Raw genomic sequence first — 16,513 nt, 5'->3', positions numbered from 1 at the left:
ATGAGAAAAGGGGGCACCGCCTTGACCTATCTTGACTTGAGTTCCTTCCACCTTTGGCGTTTCCTATCCAATCGACCAATGGATCAATCCAATCAATCGATTCCGACTGTTACTATCTAATCTATTATATTCTGGTGATACGTGATTGATCTTTTGATCCAGTTAAGTAATATAAAAGTACGCGTCGTTAATGTTCTGCTCGGGTCGGTCAGGGGCAGGAATAAGGTGAATAAAGTAATTCGGGTTTGAGTGGGAAATCAAAATGATAAAGATGTCATACAAAACGCACTGCAGTCGTGGTGAGATAGAGTGGATGCAGCCGAACCTCTTCCTGAACGTCACATGATTTCCTTAATCCGGTAATTTCAATACGATGCGATGATTCAGTTGAATTTTCCGAATACTTACGTGTGTACAACAAGGTGATTTGCCACTCGGTATAACACCGAAAGTTGATTCCGTCCATGGCAACTACCATCACCTTCCATTGATCCCCCCGTCTCTCTCCCTCTCTCCTTCTCTATTATTGACAACTTACTCTTCATCAACAGCTCTCGTCCATATCATCATATACTAGGTATAATTCGGCTTATCGTCACTTCGACTTCTCAACGTGGGTACTAGGTCAACATTCTTCTCTCCTTCTTCTATCCCCTTGCGGACTCATCTCAAGTCATCTCGATCGAAGATGGACGGATACACGCGACGAATTAAAAGTAGACAGAGCGACTTCGGCTTACGTTTAACTCTCGATCGTCCTCTTTTATCCCTCCCCATATAGTACACCGTCAAACACCCTTCAGTAAAGAAAAAATACACAATATGTCTAGACCTGACGAAGAAGAACTCGTTGATTACGATGAGGCCGCCGAGGAGACCTTCGCCCCAGCTGCTACGGCCACAAACGGTGATAAAGCAGACGGTGACAAGAAAGGTTCATACGTTGGTATTCACTCTACCGGTTTCCGGTAAGTCCACTTTCTCCTCTCTCTTACGTTTCACGTCTCCTCTCGACGTCCTGCTGACGTGACCGCGGATCGCAGAGATTTCTTGTTGAAACCTGAATTACTCCGAGCCATCTCTGATCTCGGTTTCGAGCACCCTTCTGAAGGTATGTCCATCTACGCGTCTTTCTACGTGCTTTATGTCATACCAAACGCTGATTTCGATTGCTCGCCCCACAGTGCAACAAGAATGTATTCCCCAAGCCATCCTCGGTACTGATGTTTTATGTCAAGCTAAATCCGGTATGGGTAAGACCGCCGTATTCGTCTTAGCATGTTTACAACAGATGTAAGCGGGTTTCCGTTTCCTTTAAGTCTCCCAATCATTCAAATTATGCTCGCCTTCGATGCTGATTCATGGTGTCTGGTCGATAGCGAACCAGTAGATGGAGAAGTAGGAATTGTTATTCTTTGTCACACCCGAGAATTGGCTTATCAAATCCGAAATGAGTTTGCTCGATTCTCCAAGTTCATGACCAACGTCAGGACCGGTGTCTTCTACGGTGGAACACCCATCTCGGCTGATCAAGAGATACTCGCCTCCAAGGAGAAATGCCCTCACATCGTTGTCGGTACACCAGGTAGAACCATGGCCTTAGTGAGAGACAAAAAGCTTAACGCAAGCAAGGTCAAACATTTCGTCCTGGATGAATGTGATAAGATGTTAGAAACTCTTGGTTAGTCTCAGTCTTCACCTCTCTTCTTTCACTCTCATGTCAACCGAATCAACCGGACCGACTCGATGACGCCTGGACGACTTGGGCTGCATGTTAAGGTGGGGCATTGCGGCTGCGTCACTTACATGCGGTCTTGATATACCATCGATCTCGGCACGATCCAGTAGGGTGGAAGCGAGGAAAGATCATAACACATGGCATCCGCGGATGGCCTGGCTGTGTCACCTATGCTCGTGGCTGGACGCCGAGAAACGGGAAGGGCGAGATTGGGGCATTTCAAAGTGCAATCCGACGACACCGGTGAAGATGCTCGACGCCGCATCGTGGTCATTCGATCGGAATATCGCCCAATTTCATTCCCTAATCTCATTCCACTTAACCCTGCCTTCGCGCGAATCACTCTGGTTCTTTTTCAAGGTCATGGTAGAAATAGGACATACGCTTACAATGGGTTTACTCACTCTTTACGTTTCCAATGACCGGCTCTCTCTCGACTTCACAGACATGCGAAGAGATGTTCAGGAAATCTTCAGAGCCACTCCTCACCACAAGCAAGTAATGATGTTCTCCGCCACCCTCTCCAAGGATATCCGAACCACCTGCAAGAAGTTCATGCAAAGTGTGAGTGGCCCCTCAATTGTTCGCCGTGTTCCAATCTCGATGCTGATTGGTTGTTGTGATTAGCCTCTCGAGATCTACGTCGACGACGAGACCAAGTTAACTTTGCACGGTTTGCAACAATACTTCCTGAAACTCGAGGAGAAGGAGAAGAACAGGAAGTTGAACGATTTGCTCGATAACCTCGAATTCAACCAGGTGAGCTTCCCGCTTCATCCTCAATAGATGAAAGTATAGCTGTAGCTGACTTGCAACATTCTAATCACCTACTAGGTTTGTATCTTTGTCAAATCAGTCGCTAGAGCCACTCAACTCGATGCTTTGCTACAAGAATGTAACTTCCCTTCGATCTGCATTCACTCTGCTTTACCCCAACAAGAGCGGTAAGTGGGGTTGATCATTCCTCACAATGTGACAATGTGACAATCGCTGATGATGTCTCGACGTTATGACTGGGGCTGGATAATCTAGTATCTCTCGATTCCAGCAATTCAAGGCATTCGAAAAGCGTATTCTCGTAGCTACCGATATCTTCGGACGAGGTATTGACGTAGAACGAGTCAACGTAGTTATCAACTACGACGCCCCGACAGACGCCGACTCGTACCTTCACAGAGTCGGTCGAGCTGGTCGATTCGGTACCAAGGGTTTGGGTGAGTCAAACGTCCTTTCAACATGCAAAATGAACGGAGATTGATGTGTCGTCTATTTGTTCTGCTCAGCCATCTCATTCGTCTCGAGCGATGGCGATTCCGAAGTCCTCCAAAAGATCCAAGAACGATTCACGGTGGCCATCCCGACTCTGCCCGAGACTATCGACCCTGCTACGTACATGACCTCTTAGATGAATAGAGGAGGGTCGAGCTCGTGCCGGGTAGGGGTCGCAGTCACGAGGCGCAAAAATGTGGATTTCAGATACAAAAATACACTTATTCTGTTCTGTTTTGTAAAATTGCCAGCGAATATGAATGGATGAAAGAGATCGAGACCGTCACTTGAGTCGAGCCAGTTGCATGATACAGGATGCATGATTTGAGTAACCTTTAGAGTTCTAAAAAATGTGTGTGCTGCACTCTGGTTCGGGCATACTCATTGTAATGTATTATAATACTTTTGTAATTCTTGCCTCCCCTCGTCCTCGTGACCTCGTGCTCTGTTGCTTTTTTGTAGACTGTTTACTGATTGCCTGTGATTGTCATAGATAGATCGACAATGATGAAGTTACGAGTGAGGAGTTATGAGAGGTCTTCCTCCGCGTGCTGTCACTACTAACACTGGTATCGTCCTGATTCGCCAGGTTGAATATTCGAGTACGAGTAAGAGTAAATACTGTTTCATAAGTGATGGGGGGAGGATAATTGTGTTGAAGCCACTTAGATGTGATATATCCAAAAGGACGAGTATAGGTCAAGGTATTTCAGTATCTCTTCAGACAACTGCTTGCGATTTGAAAAATTGATGTCATGATTCGTTTCGTTTCGTTTTGATTCGGTTCGTTTCGTCCGGTCAACCAATTGATCGATTGATATATCTATCCCTCGAATTCCTGGACCAGCTCAAAGCCTCTGACTCTGATACTTCTATACTTCTCGAAACTTATTGGTTTGATCTCAATCCACATCCACCTCCCCATCTCGAGACCCGTCGTCTTTTCGTATTTCACCCTGATTCTTCCTTGCGAGAAGTTGAGTATTGTTGGATGCCTCTGGTCATTCCCCTTCCATGGCTCGGTCAAACTCCCCCTCATTCAGCTCGTAGGCCCACTGCCACAAACATTGCCTCAACACCGCTCCGACATCTTCGTCTGCGACAGCTGATCTACCTCCGGATTGCATCAATTTTTTCAGCAAGGCTCGCTTGAATCGACCGGTCGATCCGGCCACTTTCAGCCCTGTGAGCAATGCCAATGGTCAAGTCAGCTTCGAAACCCGGACCTCTATAATAAGTATTCAGATGACAGCCTCATCACAGCTCTTCGTGGTCCAGAGATACAGTGCTGTTGAGTGAGTGAGTGAAATGACTCACATCGTCTCACTTGCCGATCATCATCCGCACACCGCCTCCCATTCCAGAATCGGGTGTACCATTGGGCCCATCCCCGTGGATCTTCACTCCAAATCCACCCTGCTTTTTCCCATTCCTGGAGCGACTGGCCTGCTCTCACTCTCCATCGATTGTGTTCCCCGTCGGGATATTGGTTTGTGAGTAGTTCAGAGCGGTTCGGGAGGGAAAAGGGTAGGGATTGTAAGTCCTCAGAAGCTGATAGTGGAGTTTTAAGGATATTGGAGTATGTGTCGCTATCCCGTAAGGAGTTTTTCAGGTCAATCAGCTTGATTGATTTTATATTCATGGTCACCATGTTCCACCGAATCCAATAAGGTCGAACGGATTAATTTCACTCACGCAAAGAAGCCTCCGCCGAATGCTCCCCCTTTGAACATCTCCTCTGGGGTAAGGTTCGGCGTGAAAACGCCTTTCCATCGACCCTCAAATACCAACCTCCCGTCTTCCCCTCTTGTAGGTCTAGGAGCGGGCTTGAAGATCTCTTCACCATCTTCATCGGAGTATGACGGTCCAGGAGCCAGAGTGATCGTTTTGCCCTTGGGTATGTATGGTTGCGGTGGTATTAGAGATTTGAGCGGTGGTGGAGGAGTCAGGTCGTCGTCACTGAAATGGAATATCGTCATCATATCGTCAGCTCAACCTGGAGCCACCTGAAAGTTTCGACTGGCTGGATATGGCTTGATCAACGCAAGAAGGGGGGACGTCGAGGTGACTGCACATTGTTGAAGAGGTTGCCCAAGCCATGTCGATCCTTCAGGTATTCCCTTCAATCGAATGGGCGAAAGGCGAAAGGCGAAAGGCGAAAGTCCAAAACGACCGGAGGAAGACGGACGAGCTTCCTAAGATCAGATCAAACTCACTCTACCAGAGGCTTATACTCCACCTCTTTAGCAGCTATCCGCCCGCTCCGCCTTGTCGGCTCTACCGCTCTTCGCAACGCAGCATCTTTGACTCGTAATTCCTTCTTACGACGCAGCTCGGCCGAAGACAGAGCAGGTAATTTCGATTTGGTGTGCGCGTTCGATCGGGGAGTGGTGCCGAATACTTGAGTAGAAGGGTTTGATAGACCTAAAGAAGCCAGCAAGGTGTCTCGTTCTCTGTAATAGCATTCCATATATCAGAGATTGTTCTTCTCATTTCTACTTTCACTTCCTACACTGATATTCCAGTGAAATGGCAGATAGGAGAAGGGACAGGACAGGACGACACGACACGACACGACACAACACAACTCACTTGATATTGGCTATTCGTTGTTGTTCGTAATCGTCCAACTCGTTCATCTCATCGTCGCCGTCCTCGTGATTTGCTGAGGGTGAATGCGAGGGGAATTGCAGAGTGCGTTGGCTCTCGTCAGCTAGAGCGGACATAGTGGGTAGCAGAATTTGGTCGTTCTCGATATCCAGATTGGAAGAGAAGTATAATTTTATTCCGGGAGAAGTGGAGTCTGAGTGTTGTAAGGTGGTGAACTGGCTGCTTCGGTGGTTCCAGGAGAGTCAATTGGGTCTGATCCAGTTCTGACGCTTACTGGCGAAATAAGGAGAGATGAGATGAAATAGCAAGATGGATAACTGTTGAATATTTGTTAGTTGTTCATTCACCCCTTCCCTCCTCCCAAATATAACTTTGGGACGCGTCGATCGAATTCAGATAAACACAACATGACGTCACATGGCCAATGGTCTGTATGCTATCGCTGTGGTTGACTCTCTTCCCTGTACAAGTATAATCATGCATTCAGTGCATGGACTATAGTATATTATATGGACGTGTGTTGAATCTCTCTCCCCGGCTGTTCACCTCCAACGAAGCAGTCTGCCATCCGGAAGGGAAAGACTATCGTCTCTCTACAATGCAGCCCATGTCAGCGATACTTCCCCTTAGAAGCTAAGATGAAGCAAGATCTTATGAACTCAATACTCACTTCCGCATACTTTGATGATAGCATTCCTCAATCCCTTCCCAGCAGCCTCGACATCTTTCTTGGACATATATCCTGAGATACTGATCTTCAACGACGGCTCAGGCTCAAAGATCTCCTGGGATCTCAATCGTCTACTTCGGGTGATTAACACGTTCGAGGTATTCTGCACTTCATCCACTATCTGTTGAAGGATGATCTCTTCATCCTCAAGGTTATCAGGCGGGTTCAGCAAGAAGATATGTATCAAGCCTGAATTCGCATGTGAGGGGATCGAGATTAACGCTTCTTTATTCGGGACCCCATTGGGCGGGGGCATCAGACTGTTCTCCGCTGAGCCAGAGCTCGAAGCTGAAGTGGTCGAAATGAAAGGCTCGAGCTTGGCCAACTGGGTCCTGAATACTTGGATGTTGGCCTGGAGCGAGGTTATCAATTGAGGTTGGGATTTCAGGATGTCGATGGCTTGGCTCGCGCACGTAGCTAGCATTGCCGGAAGGGAGGCTGAGAATACTGAAGCAGAAGAATTGATTCGCTAGATTGTAACGCCATACAGTCAGATCTCGTTGCGGTTGCTCAAAAATGAAGAATGATAGACTTCTAGCTCACCTGATGTTGACAGACGACTTGAGATCCTGCACAGAATCCACCACCGGTGGACAGTCCGTTGGCCATTGATCCGAGTATCATATCAACTTCGGAAGCCTAAAATGCATACATTGTGAGCGTCAACAGATGGCCCGAAAGCCCGAGTCAGAGATATGTCACTCACGGGAACCCCGAAATGCTCGGTGATACCCCTTCCGTGCGCACCCATCATACCGAAAGATTGGCATTCATCGAGTATCAATCTGTATTTGTATTTCTTCTTCAACTCAATCTATTGCGCGATCACACAGCGAACAGAGGAATCGCGTCAGCATATTCCGCTGGGGACCAGTACCCAGTTCCGCCTGATGAAATGACTATATGGGTAGCTGAAAAATGCTCACCACTTTCGGTAAATCCAGAATCATCCCATCATTCTCAAAAATACCTTCAGCCACGATAAACTTCTTGGTCAACTTCCCTCCCTTCCTCTTCCGGTCCCTCTCGACATTCTGCAAGACCCTCTCGAGATCTTTCATATCTCCGTGAGCATACCACTTGATGTTGGATCTCGAGATTTGAAGACCTTTGTGAATACCGAAATTAACCCCTCGGTCCGCAACAATGATATCTCCTCTCTTTGCGAATGCTGGGATCGCGGAGGAAACCAATGCGAATGCTTGGGAATAGATGATTGACGCTTCTGTGCCCAGGAAAGAGGCTATATCGGCTTCTGCCTTCTGGTGAATATCTAAAGGATCCCCGAAATTCAGCATGAAACAGCCACAGCCGCAAGTGTAAAATCACGATAGATGGTGAGGTCAAAAGGACATACCGATTGTACCGTAAAATCCACTAGGCCCACAAGTGCCCACACCGTAATGCTTGAGGGTCTCTATCGCGACTTCCTTCATCTTATCGTTCTCGACGAACCCGCACCAATTGGGTGTAGCGAGGTTCAACAGCTACAATTGTAAGGTCATGTCCGTCAGCTGGTTTGAAAAACGCATTCCTGCATCGGTCGAAGACCGCTCACTGTCTTCCCATTGGGTGAGGTCTTGACTTTGATACCGTTTGGACCATATATTGTGGGAACCGTCTCGAGGGTCAAGCTGTCTGCAGGGGTAGGTTCGTCGGCCAATGGAAGAGGGCTGAACTCATCCACCAGTTCATCGATCTCCTATAACCACCACCATGAGATATCAGTCATGAAACATGCCTACACACATCCAATACTGGGACACAAGTCAAGATGTTGCCGTATAAGGTGAGGTGAGTTATCGCTGTCGAATCGAATCGGTGAACACACCTTCTCAGTCAATTTGATGAAACTCTTTCCTTCCCCTTCTCCTCTGGTACGGCCCTTCAATACAGTCCGTATCGCGAAGGCCAGCAAGAAAAGCTCGAGGACGGATCTCCACGGATCATCTTGATAGCTCGACTTGATGTATCGCACTATGATCGGCGATCCCGGTATCCTGTTGAAGAGATTCTCAATTGTGTAAATCAAGGCGGTGAGGGAGGACAATAGGGGGATTAAAGGGGCTGGGATCTCCGTAGAAGCCGGTTGAGCGGTGGCGACCATGCTGGAAGGGTGGGAATGTACGGCGCTCATCTCTTGGATCAATCTTTCTTCTGGACAGTCACGAGGGGAATCTGGAGATGGTTGTTGACGATGATGATGAGGATAATTATTGAAAACAAAGATTAGTGATCAAAGTCATTTCATTGACGACGCGGTCAATGCGCGTAGAAGCTATGGATGGGGGTTTGTTTGGTTTGTATTTATGCCTTTATCGCCATTAGGAAATGAGCTCAATTGCTTAAAGTGTGACTGAAGACTCGATTAGGAATTATATCCTAATTGCCATTCCCTCTTCGGCCAACGGTCAAGTGGGCCTCCACATCTCCTCTCCTCGAGGTTATTCAAGTGTGCAGACACGCTGATTTTCTGTATGAGCTATACAGAGACAGTTTAACAAGCCATAGACGCAGGTTGTTACTGTCTGACGAAGCTTGACAAGGTCAGACTCCCCGAGTCAATCGAGCTACAGATCCCCTGCTCTCGGGCGACATTGCGGCAGCCTTGTGTTCGACCTTCCAGAATGAGCGATTCACCTGAGGAACGAGAACACTGGCGATCTGTCATCAGAGCCTTTGATGGATATATGAGGTATCATGTATGTCCGTGTCTTCTCTTGATCGGGACGTGAGACTTCTGTCTGCTATCAATAAAGGATCTGGCTGATCGTTGTGCTGGTGCCCAGCTGTCGGCGAATCATGCTAGACGCATGAGTTTTCTTTCGTTGCCCAAAGACTCGAAAGAGCTGTACGGTGCTATTGGATATCGTGAGAAGCTCGACGCCGTTGACGAGGGAATCAGGAGGTGAGCCTACACCTTCCACGATCTCCAAATCTTTCACTCTCTTCGTTTTTGTTATTCCAAGCTGAATTATTTGCGATTACTTAGGAATGCCGAATTCATAGATGAGATGATAGGTTCGCCGGTCTTCGCAGACATGTTGCAGCCGGACAATATACCCCATGCCCATTCGCATTCCCCCTCGAATACACATGATCATAGTCATGATCACTCGGATCACCACTCTCATACCCACGACGCTGAGCAGCCGCTAAACGACGGCAGCAACGATGGTGCCGATGAACGTCCAAGATCATCGCCATCGCCTTCGTCAAGTCAGAAGAAACAACACGAGTCCGATTCCGCCCAAGACAAGATCCGCAGTACACTACGGTCATTCGTGAGAGACTGGTCAGTCGAAGGTCGCAAAGAGAGGGAGGCATGCTATGATCCGTGTCTCGAAGCTCTGGAAAGATATTATCCTTCGTCCCTTTCGAATCATTCAGACGATGGAGGGCAAGTGCTGGACGCAAGCAGTACTCGGGCAAAGCGCGAGAGGGGAAGTGTGAGGGTGCTTGTACCCGGCTGTGGCCTCGGAAGGCTGGCCATGAAGATCGCTGCTAGAGGTTAGTCGATACTTTGCTCCACAAAAACAGAAGCGTGGTGACTTGCGAAGGGGGATGGGAATGCAGTCTAACGGAATTTGGAACAGGTTTCGCTTCGCAGGGCAACGAGTTCAGCTCGTATATGTTGATTGCCTCAGATTGGGTGTTGAACCAGTAAGTCAGATCACACCTATACACTGCTCTTCGTTTTTAAGCTGACGGGCGATTGCATATACGCAGTACGACTAAACGAGATTCTCATACGATATATCCATACCTCCATTCCTTCTCCAATCATCTTTCGACGATGCACAACCTGCTTCGCAGCGTGCAAATTCCGGACATATGTCCTGCGGATGTTCTAGGTAATGGACAAGGAGGCGATTTTTCTCTGGTTGCTGGAGACTTCGAGGAGATCTACGGCCCCGCCTCCTGGAAAGTACCCTCCTCAACTACGGATAAAGGGCGTGAAGAGGATGAAGGGGACGATCAGATTTGTCAGAAGGGTAGATGGGGAGCTGTCGTGACGTGCTTCTTCATCGATTGTGTGAGTTTACAATAAATACAATTCACTTCATCCCAATCAACAGACTCGAATTTCCGCTTTTCTCAGCAACTGTAGATTAATTGAAGGTCAAGGCTGATATATCTAACGTTGATCAGGCAAGGAACGTTCTCAACTACCTCCGAATCATACATACCATCCTAGCTGATGATGGAGTATGGATCAACGTCGGTCCCCTCTTGTGGCACTTCGAAAATTCGCCTAAGAAGTCGCCGACCGGAGAAGGTAGTATTGAGTTGAGTCTGGACGAAGTCAAAGACCTCGCTAGGCTTGTGGGATTCGATATCAAAGAGGAAAAGATGGTGAGAAGTACGTATACTGGAATACCTGATGGGATGCTCAAACATGAGTACAACGTGAGTTTTCCCCAAAGGCCTGGTCGTTGCCCTTTGTCAGAACGGATCATGCTGATGCGACTAGATTGATCCAGGCCGCATTCTGGGTGGCCACCAAGCGCAAAACGGAACCCTTGACACAATAAGACAATGAAAACAAGAACCGCTCTCCGTCTGAGCGGCCAATATCGCAGATGCCCTGGAGTAAAAAGTGACCTGGACAACTGATACATGACGGATTGAGAAGTATAGAAGCCTAAATATATTCGCGACGAATCTTCGTTTTTGGGGTAAAAATCATTCCAAAGCTTTCCAATCCGACCTTGTTACTACTGATACTTTTCTGCTGCCATACACATACGCGACTAAACCCTCAAGAGCTGAGCGACATCCCATACAGTCACTCCAGTGGCAGATTTCTTACAACTGCCCAAAACTTTCCTCTCCACTGCTCGTGCCGTACACTGCGATACCGGCTCATGGACGAGATGATGACCGATACTAATAGACATACTCGAAGTACGGATTCTCCTTATCCGTCATATCCGCGAAAGCAGTTGTGTTCGGATCATGTTCCTCTTGATTGAGGGTCTGGCCGTTCCTCGCCATCGCTTCGAGGTGTTTCTTCTTCTTCTTGTTCTCCCAGATAAACACGAATCGGAAGATGAAGAACATGCACAGCTCGATGATATTTGCCGCAAGGAGCGAACCGATCCCCAGTTGGTATTTCGGTGCTTGGCTTGTCAGGTAGAAGAATGGTGAGATGATATTACCGATACAGGCCTAGAATGGATAACGGTTCATCAGCTTCTGCATCCTGCCACCTTGAACTCGCATTGTATTGTAGTTGTATTTTCTCGCGAGCTAAGCGATTCTCAGTCCTCGGTAGTGGACCCAACTCACCCCGAACCAGATGACACCTGATACGATCATCTTCTTCGATTGGCCGGCAGTATTAGACGTCAGGATCGATAAGAAGATGACGAATGATGCTTGGTATGATCCGGTCAAGTAGCTAGAGCATAACCCAGACCGACCACAATCAGCTATCAGTCACTTGATACGTGTACATCGTCGCTTGCTTGACAGACAAGACGATGTGCTTGATAGGACGAGAATCAAGTAGGAGGAAGGGATCAGCCGACTTACAAGCAGATAAGTCGACCGACATATGCGTCCGTAGGAGCAAGTAAGAACCCTAAACCACCTGCAATAGTGGGGATCATGAAGATGGCAGATACCAAAGTTCGGCTGTTTTTCGGTAATCTCTCGTTGAGGAATGCTCCGGACGCGATCCAGATGACCACTAAGACACCCTGCGGGATACCCAGTAAGGCTGTATGGAGCTTGTCGAAGCCCAGTCCAGCGATTACCTGTGATGCAAGGGTGTCGTCAGTCGCTCTTCAGACTGAGGTTGGTACAAAGTAAACCGAGAAGCGGGGCAGAGGGAGAGGGAGAAGCAAGGGAGGAAAAGCGCTTACCAAAGTTGAGAAATTACTGATTCCCCCATTGGGGATATTACAGATCATACCCAAGAACAAGTACATATACTACTTCAAAGATATCAGCATCGGTCCAATCCTACGCGCTGTAGGTGATGAGATGGGGGAAACGCACAGTCTTGTAGTCCAAAGCAGCTTCTCTGATTTGATGCCACTTGATTCGTCTGTTCTCTACTCCAGTTTGGTTTCGCCTCATCCGAGCGATCATGAGTCTGATCAAAACGAGTCGATTGCGTCAGCCCCACGTTTTCTTTCTGAATCATGCGAAACTGTGATCGATGGTGGCAGGTATGGCATATTAGGACACGCACAACTTCTCTTCATGGGTGAACCCTCTGAACGTAGCTGGCGAATTAGGGAGATACAGGCCAAGCGCGATAGCCCAGGTGGCACAGAAAGCACCGACAATGATGAATTCGTATCTCCACGACGCTAACGCTCCGTTGATCTGACCGATACCGTACCCTACAGCGCCATACAAAACGCAGCATCAGTCAGAAGGTCGACAGCAATTCCTGTTGACGCTGAGACTTGGAAGGCTGTAAATGGACTCGGACTCACCGATCAGACCACCTCCAGCAACGCCCACACCGTTGAAAGCGTACCAGAACGAGATCCTCGATGGTTGTTCGGCTCGAGTATAGTACATCGAAGTTACCAACATGAATCTACATGCGGTATCGATATCAGCACATAAGTCGTTTGAGTTATCGTGGTCTACTCGAGAGACATTTCGATAGTACCTCAGAAGGGTTGAGGAGTCCGACTCACGCTGGATCAGCAATGGCTTCTGCTGCTCCCGATAAGATACGCAATACCGCGATGGTAGCGAAGTTCTTGGAGACTGCTTGGAGCCTACATCACACTTCGATCAGCCTCTTCTCAAGTGGAGCGAAGGCACAGAATGTAAGGAGTGAGTGACATACATCAACAAAGCACCCCACATGAAGATATTGCCTGCCAAATAGTAGGCGGGAGGCGATCGTTGCATTAACAAGTTGGAGGGGATTGCCCATGCTAGCCAACCAAAGTAGAAGATACTGTCCACACGATGATTCCAGATATTTCTATGTCAGCGACGTTCGAAGCCACAGAATGAAGGATGGATACCAAGTTTTGAGACATGAGTAGCTTGCAGTCGGACTCACCTGGAAAGCCAAGAGTATTGCGCTCCATGAAGCTTGAGATCCGTCTTGATACCGAAGATCGCAGCGTACGACAGTGTGGTCTTATCGACGTACTGAATGATAATGCAATCGTGTAAGCCTAGATTCAGCTATCATACAATCTCCTTTGAGAGGGAAAGGGCATGTGGGATCTGGGCGAATGCGAAAGTCAGTCCCACTTACGTAGAAAAAGTAACAAACGCCTAAGAGAGGTAAGATCCTCCTGTCCAATTTCCTCTTCAATCGTTTCTCATCATCGGGATTGATCATCGAATCATTCGGGTATCTCTCCAACGCCTCATAGTATATATCTGAATGGCCTTGATCGAGCTTGATAGACATCTGAGCCTTCGTAGCTGCTACTTCATCTTCATGTCCTCTTTCCAGGGCAGCTTGGTCCGTGTTCTCCACTTGGACGACATCCTCTTTCTTCTCTTGCATCTGCATAGGTATGCTCGACATTTTGATCAGAAGGTTTTACTATGTATTGCCTCAGTCTAAACCAGTCCAGTACAATCACGATTTAAGCTGGAATCGACTCGTAATTGAAAATGATGAGGGACGAATCAATTCTTGCAGGGGACAAGTTGCATTCGCATCTAGCTGTCCCAAGTCTCACTTGTAAACAGCCCATCCTGATTTACATCCATCCGATAAATGGACAGTACTGGTAGTACAACTTAGGTGATCAGATGATCACGATACACTTCCCATCATTTCGGCGCCGTTTCGCACCGAGAACCGATCCGAAATCTTCGATGGCGTTAAAGCTGATCTATCAAACACAAAGCAAGTCCACCTGAGCGCAAAGTCAGCATACGAGTGAAAATTGTCCGGCGTTGTGCAGGCAGGCGCAAGATCATGTGAAGATTGATCACAATGATCCAAGCTTATGGCATGGAAGATGGGAGGAAAGGTGCTCCATGGGGAACAAGCCAAGACTGTTCAACGTTTCAAAGGTACGAAAATAGCACTAGTGAAAGATGGGCAAACGTAAAATCAGTAATCGCCGTTTGGGTCGGTATCTTCCTCGAGCGTATTTGATTGGATCTCGTTCCGGCCAGGGTGGGCAAGGGACGGAGATCACACCGACGTTCGGCCCGGAAGGTCCGCTCGGAGGTACGATGAACCTGTCGACTACATATTGCTCTGGTATCCATTCGAAGAGATAATCACTCATGCCCCACTGCTTGTTCGGTTCATATTCAGAAGCCGTTGGTAGCCTTTCGATCTGCTCGGATATGCCCGAAGGGCAATGAGACTGTGTGCAGTGAAGCGGCTGCGCCAATGGGGTGCACGCAGGGATAGTCTGACTATCTTTCTTCTTCTCATCTTCTCATGCAGATTGAACGACGTGCCGGAAGGCATGCGGGCGAGGTCTTTCAAATGAAATAACGGTATTTGGCGGTTCAGAGAGGTTATCACGTCCTAGAGATTCAGCGATACTGGGAAAGCTTAATAGCGAGATGCCACGGATGACTCTGTTCGCACAGCCGACACTCGAGTACAGAGTAAAGACTCTCGAAATAGTGCTAATCTGCCCTCATTCATGAAGTGTGTGCCGCTGTGCTGGTATACTGACTTCGCTACTTGATTATCCATCCTGAGGTCATTGCAGGAGCGGTCCATCCGATCAAAAGCTGTGTGGTCTTGCTCTACAAGTATCACGCCATCGGCAAATTCGGAGCTCTTCTGTGCGGTACGGATTGCCTGTGTTGCATGGAGATACTGCTCGTACGATATTAGTCGTAGCGGTGCTTCTTCGTCTCCTTCGCAGGTCAAAGGAAGGTGATAGAGGTCGTCCTCCGAGTGCTGTCACCCAGGCGCCGTTTGACATGTACAGAATATCTTCTTCACTTCGCTCATGTCGTCACAATTCCCTGTCATACCGTGACAACTTCGGTCGGGACTCTTCGTTCCTCTTTGCGATGCGACATGTGGAGCTGCCAGTGAAAGGCGTGTGATTCTTGACGTCGGTCGACTCGCGAGGTCGTGTCGTAATACAGGTCGTCTTCTTGAGCACAATGGATCTGTCGACAGCAAGCCGAAGCAGCATGAGGCCACATCCGTAAGTATGTATATATATATATACACACCTACGCCATGACCTTTTCAATCTCCTAACCTTATTCGCCGAGTCGTACCACTCAGAGCAGCTTATTCTAGTGATACGAGTACAAGAACAAGTAGGAGTTCTTCATGCCGCTTCCCATTATTCCAAAGCTGACATCTCTCGTATTCGCTCAGTGGCATCTGACGCAGCTTCTTTCACCCCTTGGAAATCCGAAGAGGATTGGCAGACCCAATTAGCAACGATAGAAAGGGAGTTCGACGAGATCAAATCTCGTTTCGATCCCTCTGAATTGCCTGAGTGAGTGGCCATTATGGTATGGAATGGACCGTGATTACATTGTGAAGACATCTCGAGATCAAGCTGACCGTCCACACGCTATGGTTAGTGATCTTGCGAAAATGTCCGCAGAGCAGGCGCGGTTCTTTACCCAGTATCGCCATTGGGAACTCGCTAAATACAACTTCGATATCTCGAGGAAGTATGAGCAAGCGGGAGTCTCTCAGGAGGACTGCCAATGGTGAGCCACTATCACACATCACCATACCGCGATCGTACAGCAGCATACACTCGTGATTGCTGTACAAGCCCTATATGATTGTAACTACTGTATGATGCTAAGCGGTAGACTGCACTTTACAGGCATCTGAACCGGGCTTTTGCTCATCCCGATTTACTAGACAAGGGTTGGGACCCGACGGCCCTTGCTCATGTCTTCGGTTCTCGAAACACAGAGGATGTTGAGGGACTATCGAGAATGACGATTATCAAGAGGATGATGGACTCGGAGGGAACAGCATATTTCCTAGAGCAGTGAGTGAATCATCATGGCTTTTTACCCCTGTCTTCCACAATTTGCGTGGACAGCGCAGTGTCGTGTACGAGCCTCAAGAGCAAATGGCATCCAGGTGAGCTGATACCACCGTTTCAGGGATGTGTTCGATGAGCTAGATGGATCACAAGACGCTCAGGCCAGACACAAGATGATCACCGGCAAGTTGTTGTCTAGCACTGGAAGAACTGCCTAGCGCAACACAT

At 48.0% G+C, this 16,513-nt stretch overlaps 6 protein-coding genes across 6 annotated transcripts; 3 read left to right on the top strand and 3 right to left on the bottom strand.

Annotated features, from left to right (window-relative positions):
- Positions 1-822: 822 nt before the first annotated feature.
- I303_108051 (ATP-dependent RNA helicase SUB2) lies at positions 823-3,143 on the top strand (the record flags this gene model as incomplete). The annotated part of the gene is made up of 9 exons (XM_018411302.1): positions 823-968; positions 1,044-1,111; positions 1,185-1,293; positions 1,380-1,681; positions 2,184-2,302; positions 2,366-2,497; positions 2,573-2,682; positions 2,771-2,952; positions 3,022-3,143. The coding sequence occupies 9 exons, from the start codon at positions 823-825 to the stop codon at positions 3,141-3,143; spliced, it is 1,290 nt and encodes a 429-aa protein (XP_018259970.1).
- Positions 3,144-4,008: 865 nt separating this feature from the next.
- I303_108050 (uncharacterized protein) lies at positions 4,009-5,733 on the bottom strand (the record flags this gene model as incomplete). Its single annotated transcript, XM_018411301.1, has 5 exons — positions 4,009-4,190; positions 4,325-4,596; positions 4,703-4,966; positions 5,224-5,460; positions 5,600-5,733. 5 exons carry the CDS (start codon positions 5,731-5,733, stop codon positions 4,009-4,011), a joined length of 1,089 nt encoding a protein of 362 aa, XP_018259969.1.
- A 543-nt stretch (positions 5,734-6,276) lies between these two features.
- Positions 6,277-8,484, bottom strand: I303_108049 (uncharacterized protein; the record flags this gene model as incomplete). Its single annotated transcript, XM_018411300.2, has 7 exons — positions 6,277-6,816; positions 6,891-6,986; positions 7,054-7,161; positions 7,274-7,620; positions 7,705-7,834; positions 7,906-8,049; positions 8,179-8,484. The coding sequence occupies 7 exons, from the start codon at positions 8,482-8,484 to the stop codon at positions 6,277-6,279; spliced, it is 1,671 nt and encodes a 556-aa protein (XP_018259968.2).
- Positions 8,485-8,974: 490 nt separating this feature from the next.
- I303_108048 (uncharacterized protein) lies at positions 8,975-10,882 on the top strand (the record flags this gene model as incomplete). The annotated part of the gene is made up of 7 exons (XM_065969747.1): positions 8,975-9,049; positions 9,137-9,255; positions 9,340-9,857; positions 9,944-10,010; positions 10,077-10,383; positions 10,500-10,757; positions 10,832-10,882. 7 exons carry the CDS (start codon positions 8,975-8,977, stop codon positions 10,880-10,882), a joined length of 1,395 nt encoding a protein of 464 aa, XP_065825819.1.
- Positions 10,883-11,237: 355 nt separating this feature from the next.
- Positions 11,238-13,866, bottom strand: I303_108047 (uncharacterized protein; the record flags this gene model as incomplete). Its single annotated transcript, XM_018411298.1, has 11 exons — positions 11,238-11,519; positions 11,640-11,751; positions 11,886-12,109; positions 12,218-12,286; positions 12,354-12,450; positions 12,550-12,703; positions 12,800-12,906; positions 13,010-13,093; positions 13,165-13,278; positions 13,387-13,478; positions 13,588-13,866. 11 exons carry the CDS (start codon positions 13,864-13,866, stop codon positions 11,238-11,240), a joined length of 1,614 nt encoding a protein of 537 aa, XP_018259966.1.
- A 1,592-nt stretch (positions 13,867-15,458) lies between these two features.
- Positions 15,459-16,503, top strand: I303_108046 (uncharacterized protein; the record flags this gene model as incomplete). Its single annotated transcript, XM_065969746.1, has 6 exons — positions 15,459-15,472; positions 15,556-15,590; positions 15,652-15,775; positions 15,864-15,995; positions 16,118-16,288; positions 16,407-16,503. The coding sequence occupies 6 exons, from the start codon at positions 15,459-15,461 to the stop codon at positions 16,501-16,503; spliced, it is 573 nt and encodes a 190-aa protein (XP_065825818.1).
- Positions 16,504-16,513: the final 10 nt, after the last annotated feature.

The sequence above is a fragment of the Kwoniella dejecticola genome, chromosome 10 (genome assembly GCF_000512565.2).
Source record: "Kwoniella dejecticola CBS 10117 chromosome 10, complete sequence".
Lineage (NCBI taxonomy): Eukaryota > Fungi > Basidiomycota > Tremellomycetes > Tremellales > Cryptococcaceae > Kwoniella > Kwoniella dejecticola.
The sequence above is the reverse complement of the archived record's forward strand: the minus strand, read 5'-3'. Positions and strand labels throughout refer to the sequence as shown.